The 27,311-nt window shown below is 40.0% G+C and overlaps 1 protein-coding gene across 6 annotated transcripts in view; it reads right to left on the minus strand.

Annotated features, from left to right (window-relative positions):
• The window catches only part of EBF1 (EBF transcription factor 1), a 403,345-nt gene that overhangs the window by 114,451 nt on the left and 261,583 nt on the right, over nucleotides 1–27,311 (minus strand). For 4 of the 6 annotated variants that reach the window (XM_032158511.2, XM_032158510.2, XM_032158509.2 and 1 more), the window contains exon 8: nucleotides 14,298–14,439. In XM_032158511.2, coding sequence (XP_032014402.1) covers nucleotides 14,298–14,439 — 142 coding nt within the window. The remainder of the gene's footprint in view (nucleotides 1–14,297; nucleotides 14,440–27,311) is intronic. The other 2 variants (XM_058440091.1, XM_058440090.1) reach the window with 1 other exon arrangement.

The following is a 27,311-nucleotide window of genomic DNA, read 5'->3' on the forward strand; positions in this document are numbered from 1 at the left end:
TGTCTCTTTCTATCCCAGTCTACAAAACACTAACCCTTTAGCGAACTCTTCCTATCTTTCCCATTTATTATTTACTGCACTTTTCCTTGAACTCTTATCTTGATATATGCATGTGTTTATATATACAGCTGGGCAGGTATATACATAGGCAAATCACCCCAACTAGTCAATGCATCCGTTGCAGACAGGGACCTCATTCATTTACGAACTGGATAGACAGTACTCTGCACTCAACCCATACCTGACAATTAACTAGCATTGTTAAGTTTTTAAAGGGCTTTACCATACATTATCTTAATTATTCTTAATATCAACCTTGAGCACTAGGCAAGCAGACCATATTCCTCATTCCACTTTACAAACGACATAGCTGAATCTCAGGGATTCAACTGGACTTGAGACTTTGAGAATCCAAGTTGATTGATATAGTCAAATATTTAAAACACCCAAACTACGCTTCAACTTTGGTGTTTATCTGAAATTTCTGTTCAGTTTGGCTAAAATATTCACTTCAGTCATACAAATACAGCCAAAGTCCCATAAAATCTTAAGTTGTGCAATTTCTTATCCCCAAGATAGAGGGTGGATATTTATTAACTTTACAGAATATTACTAGTCTATTTCCAAGTAAAGTTATTTTCCCCGTAAGACTCAGACCCGCATATGAATTATAGTAAAAGCTCTCTCCACCTTCTTCTATTTCCAAGTTCAGAAAATGGCATCCTAATATAATAGCACAGGTGCCAATTTAAACACAGGAACATTGAAAATACTGCCAAACTTCCAGGCTTAGAAGCTTTTCTATTGTTACATGTTGGGCTGCTAAAAACACACAGAGTCTGAACATCTAATACAAATGATAGCAACACTATGAGAAACATTTTTAAAGTATCAGGCAGTCCCTTTTAACTTTCATTTTTAATCTGGACATTGTCCATTCCAATGGTCTTCACTATAGAATGTTGCACGTATCATGAAAATAATAACAATTTACTGACTAACAAATAGACTATTCTAAAATAGTACCTTAATAACACTTTCCCCCAACTTTCTTTTTCTTTTAAACAGCAAAGATTGGATTCCACAGGCCGTTAGCTAACCAAATCAAGGAGAGTTTCTAGGATTCTGCCAAAGCTAAAAGGTAGAGGAATATGAGGTTTGACTTTATAGATTTGTTGCACATAATAGTTACTGGAAAAGCACAGCTGGTTTGATGATTCCGACAGAAGATTTTGGCAAAGAAAGACCAAAGATATATTTTCTTCCTCTATCAAGAAATGATCCAATACATTGGAACTGGCTGGGATATATCCCTCTCACCCACCAGCCCACAGATAATACACCCAACAGCATTTGCCTCAGGCCCAGCACACAGTAGGTGCTCAGTATCTGTTGGCTTCTCCAGCTATGTTCAAAAGAGAAATAGATAAAAAATAATGAAGAATTAAAGATCTCAATTTGTATCAACTATGTTCATTTTAATTATCATTCTTCTAAATAGCAGCCCCAGTACATTGCTCTCTGTTCATATTCAATATATGCACCATCTTGAAATTTTTATTACTTTGCCCCAAGGTCAATGAAAGAAACTGAAGGGTTGAGAAGAGGCCTCAAATCTGACACCGTCTGTGTCCCTGTTCCCTGGGTCCCCTGCTGCATTTCTCCCCAGAACTGTGGATGAAAAATGTGGGTTTGAACAACTGGTGTCCTGCTGATTGCAACTGTCAATTAAATAAGCCAGCAACACAGGAACATATGTTCGCATATAAAATATTGATTAATTTCACAGATTGGGATAAAAATATATTAGTACTTGGGTTCTGCTTTCGTGCTTAGTGTTCAGATATGCACTCAGTCCATTCAGATCTATTTCTGCACCCTGTGGGCTCAAGAGTGTTACTTTTGTGTTTCGCTTTTCTTTTCTTTCTCTGGTTACCCATGTTAGTGCTTCTGTTATAACTGACCAGCAGCATACGTTTTAGCAGGATTTTAATTACTAGGTCATCTCCCAGCCAACTTGCACACGGCAGGCCGGCAGAAAAGCCACAGTCCTGCAATCCATGCCTCAGATTTTCTCTTGTGTCCCTCCAGGTAAATCTCTTTTTTCTGAGGATGCTAAAATCATGCTGATGGCATCATATTCATCTGATAAGAATGATGACCACCTAATTTCTATAAAGTATCATTTCTGTCCACTGAGTATTTCAAGTTGCAGGGCTGGCACAGGGAGTTTGAGATGGGGTGCCTGATAGTGTGACGTGATACCAGGACTTTTTATCTTAACCCAGAAAAGCACCTTCCCATATATCACTGCACATGCCAACTAACTTACCCTTGGGATTTAGCATAGATCTGGCTTTTCAATTTGCCTTTGAGTAATGTCGTCAATTTGTTTCAATTGAAGCAGGTATTATATTACATGGTCAAATAGCAGGAGAATTTCGCTCTATGTCTGAAGTCCAATGTGGAGGGGAGATTAGCACTGACTAAACAATAAGAAAAAACCGTGGTGAGGACCCCTTGTGTCAGCTACTTGGAGATCCAAAAGCTGCAGATGAAAACCTAACTTTGGCCACGACCAAATCCTTAAAGCATGGCCTCAGTTTCCCAAATGTGTTAAGTAAAACTAATAATACTAGTGCCCTCCCATGGCTGTTAAGAGCATTAAAAGAGATCATACAAAGTGCTCAGCACTGAACTTGATGCAGAGAAAGTACTTAACAACCGCTATCGTAACAGTAAGGCCATGATCACCCAAAACACTGCTCTAAATGCTACCATTTTATGGACGATGAGTTCTGTTAACCCATGATTAAGGAACTGCAATGGAACCACATCTCAAAGTCAAAGAGTAAACAACCTACGGAAATTTTCCAAGTTTTGTTTCTCAAAAATGGATCTCAGACTTAACCTACCTTCCCTATTTGCCCTCCCTACAGCTTCTAATGTTTTATCCCCACATGGAATTTTGAATATGCTTTCCCCTCTCCTGTTCATTCTCATTTAAAATTTTAAAAATTTCCCTGATTCTTCAGACTTGGCTGAGTCTCCCAGTTTTAAGCTCTCTTAGGAGTCTGTATTTGTACCTTATAGCACTTAACCATCATTGCAGTTTAAATCATTCCATGTGCCATTATTTGTCTAATATCGGCACATAAATACTTACACTCACGTGACAGTCTACGTCATAATGCTAACAACTGTCCCTGCCTTATCACCTCTGTAGCCTTATTGTCCGATATAATTGGCAATCAGTCAATAAACATGTGTTAGTGTTAAATAGATGAATGATTGAATAAGTAAACGAACTAAAGAGGAATCACTGGTGTTATTAAGATGTTAAGGAACTAAACAGAGTAGCTGAAAAGTTAAGAATTCTTCCAAAAGTTATGAACCATTGCCACTACACCCACGATGGGCTTCTTAGGTTGACAACTGGTGGCTATGTGGAGTCCTATTTCCTGGGTCAACCTAGCCCCCATTTCAGCAGCAGGCACTCCATTCTCTTGGGGGTTAAAATTAGCACCAGTAAGCTCCCCCTTTAGTGGGCTCTAATCATGCAAGGACCCAGGTGGATCTTGCTGACAGATGTTAAGGTTAGAAGGAAGGGTAGCAGCCAGATGAGAAAACAGAGCCACCCCCTTCCGGAGGTACCAGGACTTCCTGCCTTTAGGCCCGGTGGTTCCTGCCTGCCTGCCCCTCCCCCATGCATCAGTTTCAACACAGTTGCTGCTCTTTCTGTCATTTGAACTCAAATTCTAGCTCAGAAATTGATGGGCGATCCTGCCCTTGACAACACAATGTCAGCCTTGCTCAGTGTCCAGCTGGTTCCGTATATATTATCATAATGTGCTGCCTGGGTGGACCCTGGCTGATTTTCTCTCTTGATGCAAGTCCTCTTTGCAAACTAATTTCTGCTCTCTGACATGCAGACTCTACTTGCTTAAAAATAAAAAAAACAGCAGCTTGGGAGTTTTATTTTTTTAAATCCTGTTAGGATATTTAAGTCTATTCGAATGGTAAACTGAGCCTAAAGGACTTTCTTTTAAAAATGATTTGACTCAAAAAAAGAATGTTTCCCAGGGTCCTACACTGTTTCCTGGTGACTTGAAAGAATTATTACTTCCCCCAACCCTTACAGCCCTCTCTAACAGCATTTCCCAAACTTCAGTCCTGATTTTCCTCTATCCCTGCACCACTTACACTATTATTTACTTAATAGTATTCAGCTGCTATGTTTGTTTAGTCAACTTTTTCTTCAACTTTAGTCTTGCCCTAAGCAATAATAGCTGTGAGATCATGATTTTGAAGTTGGAGTTATTGTTTTGTTTATGCATTAACATAAACACATAGCCATTAAAAGTGTTTTAATGTTTTTCCTCCATTTTCTAAAATTATCTCACCTACTGCATGGGAAATAGTGGTCTGAAAGCTCACTGCAAACCATCAAGCCGCTTGTACACAATACCGTTCCAGCTGAAGAAATCCAGGGAGAAGAATGCAGGGTGAGAGCTACCTAAGGCACAATGGCTATGTATGCCACATTTCTATGGCTTTTCCGGGCCTCCTAGAACCAACTGTTAACCTCCTGCAGAGATGGCCAAGGTGGAGGGAAATTGGGTCTGTTCACCTGGGCATTTTGGTAGCCACTTTTCCAAGGCTGCAGGTGTGTAGCCCCTCAAGAGATAGAAGAACCTCTCACAGAATTAGCTGGGTTCAAAAAACAAATCATCAGAGCTTGAAGGGCTCTTCCAAGACCCACCTTAATTGATGAGGAAACAGAGGCCCAGAGAAATCAAAGTACATACTCAAAGTCATGTAGTAAGGTAGTGGCAGAGCTTGGTTTTAATTTATTTCTGCATATATAACTGAAAATGGTCAAACAAAAATATTTCAAAATCAACCCCTGGCCACTGCTTCTAAATATCTCATCTTAAGAAGGGTTTATGAACAGCACATCAAAGCTTTCACTTGCCCATAAACATCATTTGAAGCCTCTGAAATTCTCAAGTGAGGTAAACTCCTGTGACAGGTAAGTATAGAGACAGCTTGGTTTGAAACAATCAATTAGGCAAATCAATGCAATTGGAATTATGATGCTTTTGTAACCAAATATAAGACAAGAAAAATTAGGCTTAAAAAAGTTCTGACCAGGCTGGCTCATACCTGTAATGCCAGCACTTTGGGAGACCAAGGGGATGTAATTGCTTAAGCCCGGGCATTCAAGACCAGCCTGGGCAACATAGTGACCCCTGTCTCTACAAAATCAAAATAATTAGCCTGATGTGGTGGAGTGCACCTGTAGTCCCAGCTACTTGGGAAGCTGAGGTGAGAGGATAGCTTGAGTGCAGGAGTTTGAGGCTAAAGTGAGCTATGATTGCACCACTGCACTTCATAGCCTGGGCAACAGAGCAAGGCCCTGTCTCAAAAAAAAAAAAAGTTTTTAAATAAAGTCCTGTCATTTCTGGCCAAAATATAAGTAGAAAGCAACAATCTTTCCCCGCCAAATCTCCCCTACAACATGCAACACGCCACAGTTTGTGCTTATTAAAATAAGTAAGGTGTGACTCACTCATTTATTAGCTCAACCAACCAAATACTGGAAATTTCCCACAGTTTACAGGTTTGTCAAGAAATTCATATAAGAAACTAGCCTCCCTATATCCAAATTGGTTTCCCATGTTATTTCTAGCATGAGGTTTACAAACTCTTCAGTATCCTAACGGTTGCTTAACTCATCATCTCATCATTTTCTCATGGACTCCTTCCTCCACACCTTGTACACGTGCCAGAGAGCCCATATGGTCAACAAATGATTTCTAGGGAGATGAGTTAGAACATTCTTGCAAATAAATAAAATATTACCAGCATCCTTATTATCTTGCCAGCTCCATAGAAAATGCACTAGTCATCGAATAAAATCAGCATTTTTTAAAATTTGACTAGCAGAATGTGTCCCAGCCACGGGAAAAACTAAATATACGTGATGTGCCCCATTTTTTAAAAAAGGTATGCTCTGGGCTAACTTTTGAAAAGTCTATTTAAGATACCAGCACAATTGCCTTGCTTGTGTTAAGAAAAAAATAAGAACAATAGGATAGGGGATGGAAGGAATTTCTCATACTGTAATGGACCAGAGCAGTAGATGAGAGTGCAGACTTCAGCATCAAGCTTCCTGGGTTTGAAACCTGGGTCTACTACTTAATTGCTGTGTGACTTTAGGCTAGTTATTGACCCTCTCTTTAGCCTTGGTTTTCCCATCTTTACAACAGGGTACCTATAGCACTCTGTGCCTGTCATAGTAGGGCTCAGGGAATGTTTATTGTTATTATTCTTAGCACTGTTATTAGGCAGACCTAAGGTCAAATTCCAGGTCCAATTCTAATTAGCTCTGCAGCTTTGAGTAAGTTACTGACTCTTTCTAAACCTCAGTATTCTCATCTGTAAAATGGGGATAATAATTATTATATATCATGAGATTCGTTGGAAGACCTGATGAGATGATAAGTAAAATAGTTACCATGGTGCTGGCATATATAGTAAATGATCCATAAATGCTAATAGTTAAAAAAAAAACAACAGTAGTGGTAGTAAATAATAATAGAATAATAAATATTTTTACCTGGTCTGGTTACTGTCAAGCATGGCAAAAATTCTGAGCACTATTTCTCCTTTGTTATCAGTGCTATTGGTGGTGCCATGGTCAAATGAGCAGAACATAGATCACCTGCTCATGAACTCTCCAATCTGTCCGATGCTGAGATCCTGCTGGCTACCATATCCCCAGTGTTAGGATTTCTGGTGTTACCTGCTTTATGAATTACTCAGGGAATACACTGGAAATCAGTCTTCACTAACATCCTTGTGCATTATCTTGACCACTTACCACATCCTTTCTATTTCAAGGAAAGACAAAAGGCACCTTCTCAACTGCTCAAAGTAAAAGCCCTGATTTGATACCTGAAAATCTGAGGTCCCAGTGCTCTATTTTATGACACATCTGGATATTCTTAGCCCCAATGTTCTGCTCTGGCACCTGTCTTCTTTTTTCAAGTAGGAAAATCAATTGGTAAATTGTAACATGCCACCCTCAGTCACAAAAGATGACACCAATATTTTTCTACTTAGCCTGGGCCATTCACCAAGATGATCTTGCCTTAGTGGGCTTGGCTGGGATTCTGCACCAAAACTAGCCACAGAAGGGCTGTTGGCTGTGTGGGAAGCTATGCATCATCCATCATCTGCCCTTGAATGTACATTTCTGTCAAGAAGTTGGATTTATTTTACAGACATTCTTCTCAGCATCCTGGGAATCCCACAAAGACTGGAGGCAAGGCTAAGCCAATATGAAATGCACAGGCATTGGGGTGGACCCCAAATCCCCTGGCATGTTTATCCAGCGACCAGGAAACTATGCAAACCCTGAAATGCACATGGACAAGTACAAAGAGTACTGAAAGGATTTTGACAGAAACAAGCTATGTTTCAGTTTGAGCAGATTATATCCACTCTCTGGGTCTCTGTAAAATGAGAAAGAGTGAAAGAAATGATCTTCCATCCTTCAATGACTTCACTCAGTGTGAGCTGTGGCTCAGGCATTGCCCCTGGTGGGAGGGGAGAGAGAAATTTGGGAGGGTATATTTTTCTCTGTTGTTTTAGTTTATTTTCACTCATTAAGTTTTGGTGGGGTAATATACATTTTAATGGGTCAAATAATGCAGCAGTCCTCTACTCTAAAGACCATGAAAAGGGAGGGTCTCTACAAATTTAAAAAGATGTCAAAAGGTACAATCTTTCTAAGCCACTTACGAAAAAGTAAATCAATAATACAAAGCCATCTGAAAAACAAAAAGGAAAAAGGACTCTTAAAATGTTTGACTTTCTATAAAGAACACATGCACTAATGATACAATAAGGAGTAATTAGGGGGACAGCTCCAAAGCACAGCCAACTCCCTGGTGAGTTTCCAAAGTCCAGCAGCGAAGAGCAAAGTTATAAGCAGTTCTGAGCAATCTTGCCCTGGGCTTTCACGGGATCTGAGGAGCCCACGTAATTGCAACGGAGTTCATCAAAGCCCTGCTTGACCTCCTCCCCACTTCGCAATTGCCACCGAGACCATGGCCTGACCAGCCCACTTTGGCCTGCGTGATGTAGCCCTCACTGCCACTCTAGTCTCATCTCCTGCCACTCCTCCCTTGCCTGGGAGCAACAGGAGCCCTCTCAGTCTCCTTTTGTTCCTGGAATTCACCTAAGCAAAACAACCCTTGCACACAGTTTCCTATACCTGGCAATTTTTTTTGTCCCTTTTGCCTAGTGGTATGGTTTGAATAGATGAATGGTTCAATGTCCCTACCAAAATTCATGTTGAAATGTAATTGCAGATTCAACAGTATTAAGAGGTAGGACCTTTAAGAAGTGATTAGGTCATGGGAGCTCTACCTTCCTGAACAGACTAATTCCATTATTGTGGGAGTGGGGTAGTTATAAAAGTGAGCTCTCTTCACCCACACTTGCTTGCCTTTCCACCTTTCCACAATGGGATGATGCAGCCTGGAAGCCCTCACCAGTGCTGGCATCATGCCCTTGGACTTCTCAGCCTCCAGAACCGTAAGACATAAACTCCTTTCCTCAAAAATTACCCAGTCTGTTAAAGCAACAGAAAACAGACTAAGACACCTAGTAAAAACCTACTCATCTCTTTGGTTTTGGCATAAATGAGATTTCCTCAAACAAGGCTTCCCTGACACTTCATTACTCTCCTCACTTTTGTGGTCCGCCTTTGATGCACCATTCTAATTTTGCTTAGTACCTCTCCTCGCTATTTACACTGTCATACACTTTGCTTAGTACCTCTCCTTGCTATTCACATCATATATTCTGTGAAGACAAGGACTGAGTCTGCATTATCCTACTGCACCTAGCTTAATGTCTGGCATGTAGTGCATGCTTAGTATGAATGAGCGATTTCAAGTCCACCTTATTGACACCTTATCCCTTGGCTGGAGATCCAAAGGAAGGATTCTATTAGAAAATGCCAGTGGGTTTCTCTGTTCCCAGGAAGCCCTATTTCTCCAAAGTCACCTCCTGCAGAAAGTCATGTGCCAATAGCTTCAGTTCAGAGCACCATAAAATAGTACATGCTAAAAGGAAGCCTAGAGAGGACTCCACCTGGCTCTCACCGGACATACAAAACTGAGGCCCACAGAAGCAAAGTGACCTTCCCAGGGCCACTTCAGCCAGAGAGCCTAATCCTCCATCTATCCTCTTGTTAGGACCATATTATACAGAAGGGAAAAGAGACAGGCTCAATTTGGGGTAGTCTCTCCAAGCTCAAACCATCTTTCTCCACATTTCCGTAAAAACATAAAAACAAACAAACAAACAAACAAAACCAAACAAACGAAAAACACATTTAAATGCAGCTGGTCACAGGAAGTCAATGGTACTGGACACCCAGGGGCAACTGACAGAAGCAAAAACTGCCTCTGTCTGGATCAAAAGGATTATAGAAGGTCATATGCTAAAGATCAAGAACACCACCATATTGTCAGGGACAGTTGTAATGTGACACTACAACCAAAAGGTCAGAATTCACTGGTGGTGGTGAATACCTGACTCTATTTCTCCAAAGCTATAATTACAGCCAGGAGGTGGGCCCAGTGAGTCTATCATCAGTCTTTATTCTTCAAAGTATTTTGAGTGTGACCAAACTCCACTATTGTTTTTATTTATCTTGAGATCTTGGCACATTTATGTTTTATGTTGCAGTCTTTCTTATAACTTTGAAGGGAAATTTAATTGATTTGTATCTGATGCCCACAAAAGCTAAATTTCAATCATTTTCCATTTTTAAAAAGTGAGTATGTTTTAAAGAATCTATCTTAAATCTAAAAAACTAAGTAGGACCCCATGAACACTAACATGTTTATATTCTAAAAACTCTTGACTAATAGTTCCATTGATTTTTTTTCCAAATAAATATGAAGGATGTACATATTCAAACAATAAAAAAAGAAACTAGATCTAAAGAACACCCTATTGGGGACTTAATCCCACTCGTGGAAAGGGCTCCACTGGTGGGTGAGCTCTAGAACATGCTCACATTTCTCTAGTCACTATGAGGGAGGCAAGCCCTCCAAAAGCCCAAAAAGGGGAGAAGGGAAAGAAAAAGAAGAGAGGAACGGAGAAAAACACATGCACACCAAAATAAAAAAATACATATATCCCCTTTAAAAAATGAGCATTTAAACTGCTTGTCAGACGGTTTCCTGACAAAGCCACTAGAGTGTATTCACAGGCATTTGCATAAATGCTGCCGGTGAGTTCACCATAGCTGCAAGCGCTAATGGTACATAAAGTAATTTAGTCACTTCTCCCGGCATTCTATGTCAGAATGATGAGCACGGGCACTTTGCCTTGTTGCATATTAGATCATTCGATAATAAAGTGTTAGCGCATGCAAGCTGACAGGGGCTGTGCACCACAGGGTTGTGAGGGCACCGCATTTTGCCACAGGGGGAAGGAACAGAGAAACTGATGCCACAGTTGGCCTTGAATTCAAGTAAACACAACCTGGAACTCAGGGGAACAACAATGCCAATAGCAACACTCCTCAGGCCCCTCAGTGACTCCCCAGAACACAGTCTTCATGAACTTGCCCAAATGACTGGAAGACAAGGCAAGTACACAGGGTAGCGCTGAACATAGCCTTGTGGCAGCCACTCAGCTCCTTTCATCCCGAGCCCACGCTTTTTCAAAAATTGGAACTGAGAGAGCAGTTACATTTTGAGGCTGCCTCTCTCCACAACTGTACATCTTCCATAAAGCTATTGCTTAAAGAAGAAACCACACTAGGCTAAATGGTCCCATAAATATCCAGCCAAAGAAAATCTTGGTATTTATGAATGAAGAGAAAGTACGGGGGAAGACCATTTTCCACGATCTATAGCATGCCAGAATTCACTATCTTTGGACCATGCAAGAGTCTATGAAATAAATTTGCCTTTGTCAACTCTCATACTTGATTTACAGGGTCATTTATCAGAGCACAGGGGTTTGCGAGTCCCTGGGTCACATAAGAAAGCCCATGCATGAATGTAAAGCACGATCTCTGTCTCTACTTACATGCAGAAAGGTGAGCCACAAAAGGAAACTTCCTCCAACGGTCTGACAAGCAGGATATAAATAGAGATTTGCAGAATAGCCCAAAATAATTCAGGCTACCTGTAAATTAGATGGTAAAAAGTCCAGAATGGGGGAGAACATAGGTTCCCACAGGTCACAAGAGGAGAACATGCTTTGCGGTCTCACCATGTGGTAGCTGTTTGAAGGCGGTGGGGGCTGGGAGCGGAGAGACAGAGGGATGAGGGTGTGTGATTCTCGAAGTCTTTTAAACAGAGCATTTTGAAATAGGACTTTTCAACAGCAAAATAAAGTATTACCCTTACATCAACATGAATTAGCATCTAGGTCCACTCCCACACATTACCAATGAAAGACTTCAATAGTCATCCTTTGCTGAGTAGATATTTATGTGTCAGCCTGAAGTGTCTAAATGAGTGGGTGGTTTTGTGTGGTTGGTTGACTCACTCTGCAGAGAAGCAGATTTCTATGTTATTGTCATTACTAAGAATTTGAACATGTCTACCCTTTCTTTCCACTGGAGAGAAGTGAAATAAGGCTTAGGTGAAGGCAAAGCCCCTTGCTGAAGGAAATAGGACATACCTATGTCCCCAAGGATGGCCAACCACTTATACACAGTGAAATCTCACCATTTTTTGAATAATATCTTATAGTAATATGGCCATCTGTGGACTCACAAACTGAAGCAGGTGAATAAAATGCTGACTTTAAAACTTAGAATAATATGATATCTCAACTGAAATATTAATACTCTTAGAAGAGGGAATATCTGAGCTGGGAGGAAGCTTAGAGCTGTGTTGATCCAGAGGTCTCAAACTGCTGGCCTGTGGCTGCATTCTTCCTAAGTGGCTTTGTTTTCCCCCTCTCTTCCCTTCAGTGTCCAAAAATTTTGTAATTAGTTACCAACAATTAAAAATTAATTGTTGCCAAACTGGAACATCTGGCCCCACTTGGGCTCTCATTCCCCTTAGCAACAACTGGCTGGGGCCGAGGGGCACCAGAGCATGTACTTGCCTGTCTTCTCAGCCTCCACCCAGCCCACTTCCCTATCTACATTACCTGCCCCCACCCAAAGCACAGATTTTTTTTTTTTTTTTAACTCTCCTACAGATCATCACCTTCATTTTAACAACGAAGAAATCAAGGATCCTAAAAGCTAAAGCGACTTGTCCAAGGTCAAATAGAGGCCAGAGTGAAACTAAAGATTGAATTTGGGGTTCCTGGTACCTATTTCAAGACCCAGTCCTTTATCATGCTGCAAAATAATGTTACTGATCCTCATTGCCTAGAGGGATCCTTTAGAGCAGGCTACATTCTATGTTTGCTTTGGGTTTTTGTTGGAGGGATAATTTGCGTGGTGTCAGGAGCTTTCTCACTGGCTTCCCAAGAGCAGAAATAGGAGCTGGGTGTGGCCTGAGCATATTTTGAAAGTGTGAACCCAGATTTCAAACTGACAGTCAAGTCTGTCACCAGATTGGGCAGTACCTATTGCAACTAACCACCCACAGTCAAAAATGTAACTTCACTCCTTAAGCAGCACTCTCCAAATCATGCCCACTGAGTATTTCCCTAATTTTTTCCTCCTCCTTTCACCTAAACACCTCTAGTCACACAATGCCTTAAGTGACTCCAAGGGTATTATAAAGACAACATTACTGTAAAGTGAGGATCAGAATAATTTTAAGTACAGAAATGGAACTAGGAATGTAATCATGAGCAGGTGTTTGAAATGGCCTCCTGCAAAATGTAATATCCTTCCATCTCAGCACTAATGAAACCATAAAGAAGCAGCTTTTGAAAGATGATGGTTTACTTTAAAAAGACTGTAAAACTGGATGTGGTGAAGAATCCCTTCTAAGAGCATTACACCTGGCTAATTAATAAAAAGTACAGTTCGTGTGTTCCATAAGCACAGGGGGAAAAGCCAGGCAAAAATGATGAGAGTGATGTGTTTATTAAATTGGGATGCTGGCAGAGAAGGGAGTTTTCTACCTTGTGAATTATGGGCAACTCCTGGCCCATGGAAAAAAACAGGCAATCAGGTAATAATTTGTGTGGTAGTGTTCTGAAAAGAATCTTGCTGACCCTAGCAAACTGGAAAGGGAAGTGAGGGAAATGGGTTGAGAGTCTGAAGCAATTGAAGAAAGTCTAATATGGTGACTGGTATCCAGCAGAGCCTCAGTCACTCATTCTTGGATGGATGGATGGATGGATGGATGGATGGATGGATGGATGGATGGATGGATGGTGGATGGATGGATGGATGGATGGATGGATGGATGGATGGATGGATGGCTGGATAGACAGATGGATGGATAGATGAATGGATGGATGGATGAGTGGAGAGGAGGAAGAGTGGATACATTACACACACATGCAGCACTGAAAAATTCAGGCATGCCCCTAACCCAACCCATGGTTCTTCTGAGTGGCATTCACTTTCCTTGATTCAAATTTTTATCTGATTTCCTTCAGTCCTCTCAAAGGCACCACTGATTAGCCATAATTCTCAAGACAAATGGGATTTCTCCCTACCAAAGTCTACTTACAGATAGCAAGTTCTATCACATGGTGAAGAGGTGAGAGTTAGGTACAGGGCACAGGAGGGACATTTGGTCTGGGCTTCATATTCAGAAAGCACCTCCAACCTCAACATTGAACCTGATCTCCAAATGAAGTTCAACAGGTAGTCACTGAGATACACCAGGAGGATGGTAAAGAGGATGGGTTCATTATAAAACCTCAATGGTCAATTATAAACATGTCAAATATATCACAATTTTAGTGATACCAAATTGTGTGGCCTTTCCTTATTTTTCCCTTGGATTGGCCTTTCCTTATTTTGTAATCCAGTGGGAGCTTAGAATAAAGCAGTGGCCCAGGCCTCCTTCTTTCTCTCAACCTGAAAGGAGGCAATATTAGCCATTTCCAGAGTAGAGAGTGGTCCCACAAGAAAGGTGGGCCTCAGAGATATTTTCCTGTCTTTAAATATTTGGCATCATATGCTGAAGAGAAAAAACCCTGGAGAATCAATCTTATTCAAAAAGACTTTTGAAATTTGAAACAGAATAGAACATGTGGTGGAATGGAAGAAAGAAACCAAATATATTCACAGTTAAAGTAGCAATGCCAACCAATGAAAATGATTCGCCTACCATGTTCCAGATAAGAGGGCGTACCTTCCGAGGGGTCAAGCCTCCGAGCCCTCCGCCCATGCTTGGAATTATTATGGACAAACATGTTATCAGAGACTGCCAGGACATGGCCATCCACATTGACTGTCGTAGACACCACGACCTGGAGACATAAGAAAGAAGTGAATGAACATTTTAATATAAAAGCGTGGTGGGTAATAAACTCAAGTTAAATAAATAACAGCTGGGAGCTGAAGAAAATTGCATAGCTATTTCACATAATAACTGGTGCTTATGCTGTACAAGTCTAACAAGAGGAGCTATTGATGAGTGGGTCTTTGGCATGGAACGCTTTTGATGCAGTTTTAAGTAAAATTGCACAGTTTATAGTTATACAGCAGAAGGTACACTGTTAACTGTAATTTTAACAAGAGGATCTTTATTAGCATATTTTTTTACACAAGGGTGGTTGTGTTTCACCTAAATTACCCTTCAGTTTAGACACTGAAGCAGGTATCACAGTTGATCATGCAAATAAAAATCTTTTGAATCTTTAAAATATTTCTCCCCACTGTGTCAGGGTTAAGAGGATAGAGAAATGAAAAAGATTTCAGTAAGAGCTGGGATGCATTTTTTCTCTCCTGGGTGTCTTTTTGAGATTTCTTGTACTTTTTTCTTTCTACATTAGTTTGGTTCATCAGACCAAAGTCCCCCTCACTGCTATCACCATCACCCCATCCCCAAAAATTCCTGCTAATTAAGGGTCTTAGATCTGTTTCAAATTAAAAAAAAAAAAAAACAAAAAACTGGTGGGACTGGCCCAAGGCATAATTTAGACACTGAAACCATCTCATAAAGTGACTGTGAACCCAGTTTGCCAGAAGAGACACAGGCAAAGATGTTGTCTCAGAGAACTTTGACTAAAACAATGAGAAGAAATGACCTACACTTCTCCTTATATTAAATGGGGAAAGGGATTAAAACTGAAACCCACAGAGATATGTTTATTCATGCGACCTCTTACAACCAAATATAATAATTGTCTGTAATTGCAGCTTCAGCTCCCACCTCATGCTTTGACACGGGAAACAGCAATCAGCCCGCTCCCGTTTAATCCACCTATTATGTTGACTAATTAACTTTGCTCGACAGTTTATTTCTTCCTCCATTATCAGCCCCTGTCAGCCGCAAGCACCCTGCAGCATAGGGGAAACCTCAGGCTCTTTGATTGATCACCGATAGATTGACATGCAGATTAATTTAATTAGAATCACCTCACTTGAGAAATGAAAGACAATGGCAAGAGGGCTAATAGATCTGCTCTCATAATGAGGCGAGCCTCCAGAGTGAAGGCTGAGGATTTCTGATTTATTTTGCTCAATTCCCCAGTTGCTTGGAAAGACTCTTGCTTTAATTGTTCTTGGTTTTGAGAGGCATTAGCCTCTGAAGAGGTGAACCGCTTTACAAGGGTTGGCACAGACCAGACCGAGGCCTAAGTTTCTGAGGAAGCCTTTTCTCCAAGTTGGCTGAAGGGGGCATCGACTTCTGAAGAGTCTTGTGCAACATGTTTCATCAGCTAAGTTGGGCAGAGGGGAAAACGCTGGGCCCTGGCCTATGCCTGTGAATTGTCAGCTTGGACGCCAGTCCCCACCAGTCTTTCCGTACTTAAAAGTTCCACTGTCCTCCTCTTTGACCTAAGTGCATCCTGGCAAAATACGATGAATTTCCTTTCCCAGAGCCTCAAAGAGGCCCACGAATTGCAGGCTATGAACACATCACCCATGCTAGTAGCATAAGGTTGATTTTGTTTTCTAAATCTACTTTATTAAAATGCATAGGAAACAGTTGAGAGTTCAATCAGGGAATCAGAGTATTCTCCTTAGCCACTGTGAAACCCCAAATTCCATCTAGAACAAGTCATTTGGGGGATGACATGTAAGTTTGATGCAGAAGTTTGCAGAGTGGTTCTTCTCTTTATTCATGATTGACCAACCAGATCTGACACAGCCTTATGTGTAAACACAGCTTGTATGTTTACAGGTTAATTTAAAAGAAAGAAGAAGAGAAGAAAACGGTCTACTATTTTGCCTTCAAAAACTATCATATGCAGTGGCAAAGTCAATTATTATTTAAGACAACAGAAATTCACTTTTCTTTTTAGAGAGACGGCTTCTTAGGACTTACAATTACATAACAGAGCTGGGTCTTTCAAAGAAATTTTGATTTACTATGAGACCACAATTGAGCGGTCACTGGAGTCGTTAGCTGAAGAAACTATAAAAGGAATCCCAAACCGTATCTGTTTTCAGTGTCAGGAAATACAGAAAGTGGTTATTCTAGATGTCTGTCTTAGGAGGAAAAAAAAAAACAATGACAATTCACCATGCACCTGTAAGACACAAGCTCTACAAACTTAAGGCTTAAAATATTCAGTATCTTTCAAAGACACTGTCATCTAATCCTACATTGAACAAAAATGTCAAAAACGGTTAAGGAAAAAAAAAAACTATACCCCATATGTTTTTCTTTTCTTGGCAAGAGAAGAACCACCAGGGCCACATGTGTGATAGAATCATTTGGCTGAAATGCCAATCAAAATTGGAAAAAAGATAATACAGAGAATCTTCATACTTTTAATTTCTAGAAAATGAGCAGCTAATATGTTCCTCAAAAACTCACAGCACAACTTCCCTACCACAAAACAATTTCTCCCATTTCAATTTGGAAATATTCAGGATATATTTAAATAAAACATATGCTAAAATTAATCCACAGAGCGACTTGTAAATTAAAAAAAAAAAAACCACTGTGAGATGCAAAAGGGATACTGAAGTGTCCTTTAAAAATAGGCCCATGGTAGGATGGAAAAGGGCCTTTATAGTTTACCACATGATTAATGAGGTGCTGACACATTCACACAGGCAAGGGGACAGATAGGCCTGCCAAATCTTCAACCTTCCTAAATTTTGTCAATAAACTACAGCCTAAATTTGAGACAGATAAACATTAAAAATGATTTTACCTTTGGACACAACCACCCTTTCCTTCTTTCTCCCCTTCTCCACTCCCCTGCCCAGAGAAACAGATGATGAGAATATGAAGGAAAAGATACGTTTAGAATTTCATGATATCTGTTATAATTACACCTTTACTTTCTAGAACTGCACTGTCCAATACAGAAGCCAAATGCCTGGCTATTTAAATTTAAACTAAACGACATTTTAGATTCCCTTTCTGAGCCTCAATAGCCACACTGAGCGTTTCATAGCCATAGGCGACTATTGCCTACTGCATTGGACATGGTGAACAGGGAATTTTTTTTATCATTGCAGAATGTTCTATAGGATGGCACTGCTCTAGAATGGTTTTGAAATAAATTGTGCACTTGATTCTTGAAGATGCCCAAGTTATATCTTCTGAAATAAATATCAGCCTATGTAAACAGGTTTAGATTTATACATGTATACTTTATCACTATATTTTTGGAATGAAATTTCTACTGGGGGCTTTGCTTCTTAATGTGGCAGTCTAGAGATATGCTGATTAACACTCAGCACGTTCCAAGGTACTTTTCATCTGGGCCTTCCTTTCCAGTTGAGAGTATTTGTTATATGAGAACAAGAAGGGCAGAAAAGAAGTTTCTAGCTACCCATGGACTTTGGATATTTTACACTGATATTTTCAATTTCCTGGCTCATATCAGTGGTTCAGAATCTCCTCTGTTATATCCTTTTCTGGATAGATACCCCTAAAAGGTATTATTCCTATCCCTCTCTATTTAGAATTTGAAAGAACTAGACACAAAATTTCATCCTTGGCTCTCAAGTTTTCCTGGTTGATGTGACTTTGGCCAGGTTAACTTCTCTGAGTCCCAGTGTCCCTGACTCTCAATGGGAATAACCACCATACTTAACTCATAAGGTAACTGTGAGGCTTAAATTAATTAAAGTGGCCAGCATGGTTCCTGGTTCACATGGAGCACTCAATAAACATTAGTAGCAGTAATAGAGTAGTAGTTGTCACTTTGTGGGTGATGTTAAACAAGAAGTTCAAAAGAATGTGTCAGGTTGATAACCTGAAGCATCTTAATGACCATAAAGAAGACCCAGCATACACTGTAATTTTAAATAAAAGGATACAGAAAGTGTTTCTTCTATGTCCACTGCTCAACACAAACGTACAATTTTAAAGACCTTTGTGCTAGTAACACATTATTATACATTTAGGCCTTGCATAGATTGCGGTTTTCATTGGTTTATATAATGTCGCTTTCTAGACCCTATCCGTATCTTACCCTGTTACAGTTGAGGCTTTATTATAACTAAATGAAACCTTACTATTCTGAAAATAGTCTGTAAATGAGATGTCTCATCAGTTCAGTCTAGTTTTCCCAATATTTCCCATCAATGAGGGTTTCTCAGGAGTTTTGTTATTGGTGAGCACTTCCTCACCATCACTTCTCGGGCAGCCCCTCTTCCCTTCATGTCAGGCAGGAGACCTTGTATGTCCGAACTCTATTATCTAAGATTCATGAAGCATAACCTCTGTCTCATGAGCAGATTTTCAAAAAGACACAAGCAGCTAAATTCAATCATGAGTGGAAGATCACATTAACAAAAGTAGCAGTTTGTGGGAAAGAAGGGGTTATGACAAAAGCAACCAAACATGTTGAAATTTGTATCTTTAAGCATTTCTCCAACAAACACAGAATCAGAGCAAAGATTAGACCATAAATATATTTTTGAAATTTAAATTTAGAATATTGTGACAGTTAAGTACTTCCTTCCAAAAAATAAACACTTCCTCACGTTAATTTTGAATGATTATTTAAAAATTCCAAATCTTGGTTTTCAATGCTGATACATGGTAACTCAGTAAAAGGAAATTAGGGTTAAAGTTAGTCTGTTCTATGCTTCCTAACCTCTGTTTTTTGCTTGTTGTACTTTTGCATTAATTTAGGGCCCCTAATCACAAGGCTTTAAAAATATTAACTTGAAGTACATTAAATGAAAAGCATTGGGCAGCATTTCATGGAATAATACTCAGCAATAAAAAGGAACAAACTATTGATATCCCCGGGAATTATGTTGAGGGTAAAAAGCCAGTAACCAGGGGATACATACTGCATGTTAAGAGCTGAATTTTTCCTCCCCCAGAAATTCATACATTGAAGGTCTGATCCCCAGTACCTTAGAATGTGACTATATTTTCAGATAGGGCTTTGATTACTTTAAAATGAGGCCATTAGAGAGGTCTTTAATTCAATCCTTACAGGAGGAAATTTGGACACACAGAGAAGGTGAGTATGATTACTAAAAAAGGACAAGACGAGGGATTCTTGTGGTGATGAAAATTCCCTATATATGGACTGTGGTGTTAGACAAAGCTAGACACATAATACAATTTTGTAGAACTAAAAATACACCCACACAAACAAGTACTAGTAAAAGAAGGGAAACCTGAATAAGATGGTAGATTACATGAATGTCCATATTCTGGTTGTCATATTGTAAAATAACTTTTCAAAATGTTACTGAGGAAGACTGGCTAATGGGTACGTAGGATCTTTCTGTGTTACTTCTATAACTGCATGTAAACCTAAAATTATATGAATAAAAATCTCAACTAAATAAAAGGCATTGGCAACCAAGATGTCCTTCAATGGACGAATGGATAAACAAACTGGTAATTCATATAATAGAATATCATTTTGCAATTTAAGAAAATGAGCTATCAAGCCACAGACAGTCATAGAGGGGTCTTAAATGTGTATTGCTAAATAACAAAAAGTGAATCTCAAGAGTCTATATACTGTATGATTCCAACTATATGATATTCTGGAAAAGGCAAAACTATGAAGACAGTGAAAAGATCAGTGGTTGCCAGGAGTCTGGGAGAAGAGAGGGAGGAATGGGTGAAGGATAGGGGATTTTTAGAGCAGTGAAACCATTCTGTATAATACTGTAATGATGCATATGTCCATGCTTTTGTCCAAACCTATAGAATGTACACATAAACAGTGAACTCTAGTGTAAACTATAAATTGATTTGTGTTGATTTTTGAGACAGGGTCCTGCTCTGTCACCCAGACTGGAGTGCAGTGGTGTGATCTCAGCTTACTGCAACTTCCGCCTTCTGGGCTCAAGTGGTCCTCCCACCTCAGCTCCTGAGTAGCTGGAACTAGAGGCATGCACCACCACACTCAGCCTTTTTTTTTGTTTTGTTTTGTATTTTTTTGTGAAATCAGGGTTTCACCCTGTTGCCCAGACTTGTCTCAAACTCCTGGGCTCGTATGATCTACCCATCTCAGCCTCCCAAAGTGCTGGGATTATAGGCATGAGCCACCACACCCAGCCCACAAAACTATGGATTTTAATAATATATTAATATTGGCACATCAATTGTAACAAATGTATCCCACTAATCCAAGATGTTAATAATAGGGGAAACTGGGGGGTAGGGGATGGGGATGGGGTTGAGAGGGTATTATATTTCTGTAAACCTAAAACTGGTCTACAAAATAAACTCTATATATTTTTTAAAAGGTATTGATCACACGTCTACCCTGAACCCCCTATAGTCTACATTCTACATTCCACCTGTCAGCTGAACTACTTTGCAGACTTGTCAAATGTTAGAGTCACTACAGATCCCAGAGATCAGCTAATCTAGTGGCTCCTAACTAAGAGTTTTTGACTGTAATAATGGGTGACATTATTGCACAGAGGGAATCATAAAAGCATCCACAGTAAGGCTGCATACTGAAATACTCAGTTAACTTGCCCGTGTCTGGGACCCTATCAACTCCATATGGAAACTCTGATTATCTCATCTACATGAGAAGCTCTCAACTAGCGGTTTTAGATGGCGTTAAAGAACTCTAAAGAGAACGTGATTCTTAATAAATGCAATTTGATTGAAAAATATGTCATCATAGGAGGTTCATAGGAGAAAATGATAAAAGGACTCCTCAGTATAAGTTATGACAGTCCAAATTTGTCCAACACCTTCTTTTACAGCTTAGAAAACCAAGGCCCAGGAGTTTAAAAAAAACAACTTCAAGATCATAGGACAAATTAAGAGCAGAGGCAAGCCTGAAGGGAAACCTGTAGACTCACAGTGCAGTTCTCACCCACTCCCAGTTCTGGCCTTTCACTTTTTTTTTTTTTTTTTTTTTTGTTTTTTGAGATGGAGTCTCGCTCTGCAGTGAGCCGGAGTGCAGGGTGCAATCTCGGCTCACTGAAACCTCTGCCTCCCAGATTCAAGCAATTCTCCTGCCTCAGCCTCCTGACTAGCTGGGACTATAGGGGTGCACCATCACACCCAGCTAATTTTTATATTTTTAGTAGACATGGTGTTTCACCACGTTGGCTAGGATGGTCTTGATCTCTTGACCTCATGATCCGTCCATCTCGGCCTCCCAAAGTGCTGGGATTACAGGTGTGAGCCAACACAGTTGGCCATTGGCCTTTCAATACACAGTCCTGGCTTACATCCTCTCTGGACTCTCCTCATATCTTCCAGTACAAATCTATGGTGCCTGTGTGACTGACTACAGTTTAAGTATTATTTACATAAAAATGGTTTGCAGCAGTTAGGTCTTCATTAACTTTGTCCTTTAAAATATCCTTGGCTGATATGGAATGCGATATTCTCAGAAATGTTCCTGATTGCTAGCTTCTATCTGGTTGAAAGATTCCAAATAACTCATTAAAAATTATGGAGGACGTATGAACCCACAGGATGTCACGGAGTGGAACTACTGGAGTAAAGGAGTGGTTAATGGAATTACATTCACACTTTAAGGCTTGAGACAAAACTAGCTCTTAACAGGAAGACAAGAACAGACACTTCTAAATCCTCAGATACATGTGCTAAACTAATCTAGACCTTTGGAAACTAGAATTAGCTTCTGTCTCCTGAACGGTGACACATGATAAACATGAAAAGCTCACAAGTCATCTGAACCTCATTCCTCCCTCTGTGGATTGAGACACTTTTGACAACTCTTACAACTCTTAAGGGTGTCATTGGTGTTTAACTGGTGCTCTGTGTGTGTGTGTCCTCATTGGCCATTTTAGGTAGGAATGAGACAAACAGGATTGTCATGTGTGCTCTGTAACGATGGGGCTACGGCATAGGGACATGGAAATCAGGAGCAAGAAAATGGCATATTGGTCAATGGCTCAGATTCTAGAGTTAGATGATCCTGAATTTGATCCCCAGTCCCATCACTTACTTGCTTGTAATCTTAGATGAGTCACTTAGTCATAGGAATAAGTGGTGAGCCCACTATGTGCCTACCATGTGCCAAACATTATTCTATCCACTGAAGAAGCAACAATGAAAAAAACCGATAAAGCATTTACCAAGCAGGAGTTTAGTTCTTACTGGGGACAGAGAGGGAGTCAGAAAATAAGTAAGCAATAAAAGCAAATTTCAGATTGTGATAAGTTCTAAGAAAAAATAAAATATCTCCCACCTAGATGATTCCTAGGTGGGAGATATTTATAACTGGGTGATTAGGAAAGGCTTCTTTAAGGAAGTGACAAAAAAAAAAACGAAATTTTATTTTTTGTATTTTTAGAAGAAACTGGGTTTCGCCATGTTGGCCAGGCTGGTCTCAAACTCCTGGCCTCAAGCGATCCACCTGCCTCGTACTCCCAAAGTGCTGGACTTACAGGTATGAGCCACTGTGCCCAGCCTGAAATCCGAATAAAAAATGTCCAGCCATTCAATGTGTCAGAAGAGTTTTCCAGGGAGACAGAATAGAAAGTGCAAAGATCCTGAGGCAGGAATGAGTTTGGTGTATGTGGGGAAGAAAAATGAAGGAAGGCCAATGTGCTTGACAGGACCAAAGCAAACAAGAGAAAAAGTGGTAGAAAAATAAGTAAGATTATACATGTATAACACTTAGTACATTGTCTGACATATAACTAGAGCTCTACAAATTACAACTTAAAAAGTAGAAGAATATAAGGATACCTTTTGCTGATAAATCCCAATAACTATAGGCATCTTCAGAGCCAGCATCCATTGGCAATCACTGATCAAACCAAACACTTTTACATTCATCCTTTAATGTATTTTACAATTCCTTTAAAGGCAGCTGTGCTTAATGTAGAAATATATGTTCTCTAAGTGCAGAGCGACCACTCATCAAATGCTGTTCATAAAGATTCCTTCTCAGTGATGCACACTTTCTGCCAAGGCTCAGCATAAGGCTCATGCCAAGATACATATTTGCCCAATAAGCCATAATGGTTTAATATATCAGGTTGAAAATCCATTTGTATGTACCATGTTATGTGAATTAATCCTGTATTCTGAAACTATCATTAGAGCTGCTTTCAGTATAATTAATCAGCATGGAACCTCTTGAAATTATTCTGTATGAAGAGAGTGATCGCAGCTCAGGCCCCTAGCATTCTGTTGGTAGAGAATTTAATTGCAAGATGTGCTATTTGTCAAAACAATATAACAATGTAAGTACATCCAAGACAGGGGGTGGGAGTCAGTGGAGGAGAAATAAAGAAGGACATATTCTTATCCCTTCTATGTAAGTGTATTTAAAGCAGACGGAAACTGCAGAGATCAGGCATGTATTTTAAGAATCCTCTAATCATTCCCTATAACATATGGATCCAGAGATGCCATGGCTTGTTAAACAAACAGCAAAGATTCTCCAAAATTTCTAGAATTTACTTGAAAAGGCAGGGAGTTGCCTTTTAGTGTCATAACTCATGTCATCATTTTAAAAAGCAAAACACATTTTTGGTGGGAATTTGGGATGAATAACCCAGTGGTTTCTCCTCTTCTTTACTGTCCAAATGACTAAGACGTGAAGCAAGATTGTTTGCCTCCTTAGATAAACATGAGGTAAACATGAGTTTTGTGTCTGCTATTCCCATTGCTCAGAACCCTCTCTGGCTCTTCCCAGGATGGTTTATCCTTATTCTTGATCTCTGAACTTGAGTGTCCTCACCTCAGAATGCTTTCCTGGTCACCTACTTTAAGAGAGGTTTTCCCCCTTCTCTACCAAAAAAAATACAAAAATTAGCCAGAGGTGCTGGTGCGTGCCTGTAGTCCCAACTACTCGGAAGGCTGAGGCAGGAGAATCGCTTGAACCCAGGAGGCAGTGGTTGCAGTGAGCCAAGATGGCACCACCACACTCCAGTCTGGCAACAGAGCCAGACTCCGTCTCAAAAAAAAAAAAAAAAAAAAAAAGAGAGGTTTTCATCTCCCACCCCACACTGTTTTTCTCTCTCATAATATCCTGTTTAATTTTCTTTATAGCAGCAGTTACAATTTCTAATATTTGTAATTGTTAATTTGTACATATCTTCATTGCAGCAGCTAATGGCAATTATTCTACATACATCCATTTTCTTGTCTTCATGGGCTGCACAGCTAGACCATGCAAGCCTCCCTGTGGTTGTGTATGACCATGTGACTGACTTCTAGCCAATGGAAGTGAGCAAATGTGTAAGCCAAGGGTTTTAAAAAGCACATGGCACCCTTCATGTGTCCTTCTCCCATCAGAGAACTGGATAAAGAGAGCAGGGTTCTGTAGAATAGGGGAGGCATAAAATAAAAGGAGCCCAGGTCCCCAAATAACCTCAAGGACAATACCTGTTCGTCAACCAGGAACACCTGCCTTGTACCATTATGTGAGCAAGAAATAACCTTCTGCTGCAGGTGAGTCATTTGATATTATATGGTCTATTTCTTACAAGAGCTAGTATCATCCCAAGAAGAATATAAGTTTCATTAGGGCAAAGACCTTATCTTTCTTGTTCATCATGATAGTCTCACCACTTAGAACTTCAATAAATATTACTGAATGCATGCATGCATGCATGTATGTATGCATAACTATGTCTTCTATTTACATTCATATATAATTATAGATCTAATAGTTACATGTGAATATAGATTTATAGTCAATGGAAAAACTTTATTGAAGAGATAAGATGAATTTGGAAATTTATACTTTACTTCAGTCTCCAGGTATTATGGTATCTATTGCAATGACAGCTTGAACCCGATTCTTGTTCTTCCCTTACCACCCTCATTCTGCCAGTCCCCAAAAGGAAAGCTATTGATAAAAATTTAAATCTTAAGGTTGAATTGTCTGGCTCCTGCCTGTTAAAAACCAGACCGTGGCATGGTTTTAACATAGTCCTTTGACATTAGCATCTTTTTAGTGTCAAGATGAAGAAATAGGCTTGTTTAGTCATAAGTGAATTTCTCCCTGTGTCGTGAGCTATTTCCATCCCCAGCTTGCTCCCCTTCTCTTTCCTCCAGCCTTCCTCATACCCACCAGTCCTTAACAAAGCCTGTATGCACTGTTGTATTTAAGCAAATTTCTTACCCTAACCACAGCCTAGGGATTTCAAAAGAAAGCATCCATTGTAAATTAAAAAAAAAAAAAAAAAGATTGTGCCAGATTTTCTACAAGGTTTATTCCATACTGCCTTAAAGTATGAACACAGCCCAGCGCTGCAGAAAGTGATTAATTTCTTGAAAACACTAAGGTCACACTAATTGACACGACCTGTGTAATTAAGCAATCTCTGTTTACACAGCAGAAGCCCAGCCGCTGTGAAGCTGAGTTTGCTTGACAGAATGTCTTTCCATGTCAAGAGATCAACAACCTTTCTTATGTCCTCCTCAGTCACCTACACAGGCCCCTGATTGCTGTTCAGAGGAGACACGCTCCGGCGTTGCTATATGAAGATCAGGCTGGCTGGCAAGCATACAAAGTGAGATGGAGGAAAGCAGCAGCAGTGACCACTGCCCAGACCCTGCTTAGCAGGCAAGAGAGGGTGCCTTCAGTCAGATGTGCCAGGACTCAGGTTTTCAATATAACTGGTAAAAGCCACATTGACATGTAAGGAAGAGACCAGAGTTTTTTTGTGCCAGAAAGACACTCTTTCACTCACCCTCAGAGGCAACAGAGACATAAAAATATTTGAAACCAGCCTCCCAATTAGTGTGCTATGAGAAAAATGCTAAAAAGTATTGGTCTTATTCATAAGCAATCTTCAACCAATATCATTATGACACACATCTCTGTAGCCAGGACAGCTACAGCAAAGACTAATCCTCTTGGTTCGGTCCTAAGACTTGGGAAATTTAGTAGGATTTCTTAGCAGACTACTCTGAGATGTCTTGGGGGTGCTTTATTCATGCCCCATCTAGGTGAGGGGCTCTCTTGCCTTGGAGAACTGACCAAACCCTTTACAGGTTAAGTGAAGCTCAGGTTGCCTGCTAAACAATAGCTTGTTTTTCTAAAGTCCCTGCAAGTAGAAATTGATCAACACTGTAGCTGTACTCTGGAAAAATGTTCATGTTCCCCCACTTCCACACAACTCTACCCTCTGCATGATGAACTTTGATTGTGTGTCAATGTTCTTCATGCAGATGGCACCTTTAGGCTCTACTAGGACAAATATCTCTTTTGAAGACCCCTCTCAGGCTTTCCTGGGTTTCCAGCACATATTTGTGGGGGGTCATTAGGGCTCTCAGGTGTTACAAGATCTCCTTATAGCCTCACTAAATATCTGCTCACAGACTACGGACAATTTTTTTTTTGTTCCAAAACATCAGGAAAATCTGAGTCAGACTGCTTGGATTATACCACTGCCTTACCATTTAGTAGATGTGTGACTTTGGGTAAATTGCTTAACTGTTCTAAAATGTTTCCTCATTTTAAAAATGGGAATAATCCACATTTCCATATTCTTAACAAGGGTATTTTGACGATAAACATGATAACTCATGTAAAATACTTTGCACAATGTCTCTCACTAAAGAAGCACCAAATAAATGTTAGCTTTATCATCATCATCATTGCTGCCAACATCCATAGAAGCACATAAAGATGAACACATGGACACATGCATTTATACACATGAACATGGAACATGCTGAATATAGACACAGTTATCTTCCCAGCATTTAATGCAGTTAAGAATGAACCAAGACAGAGAACCTAAAAAGCTTGGGGTGGAGGCAAAACAAACAAACAGA

The sequence above is a fragment of the Hylobates moloch genome, unplaced genomic scaffold (genome assembly GCF_009828535.3).
Source record: "Hylobates moloch isolate HMO894 unplaced genomic scaffold, HMol_V3 SCAFFOLD_6, whole genome shotgun sequence".
Lineage (NCBI taxonomy): Eukaryota > Metazoa > Chordata > Mammalia > Primates > Hylobatidae > Hylobates > Hylobates moloch.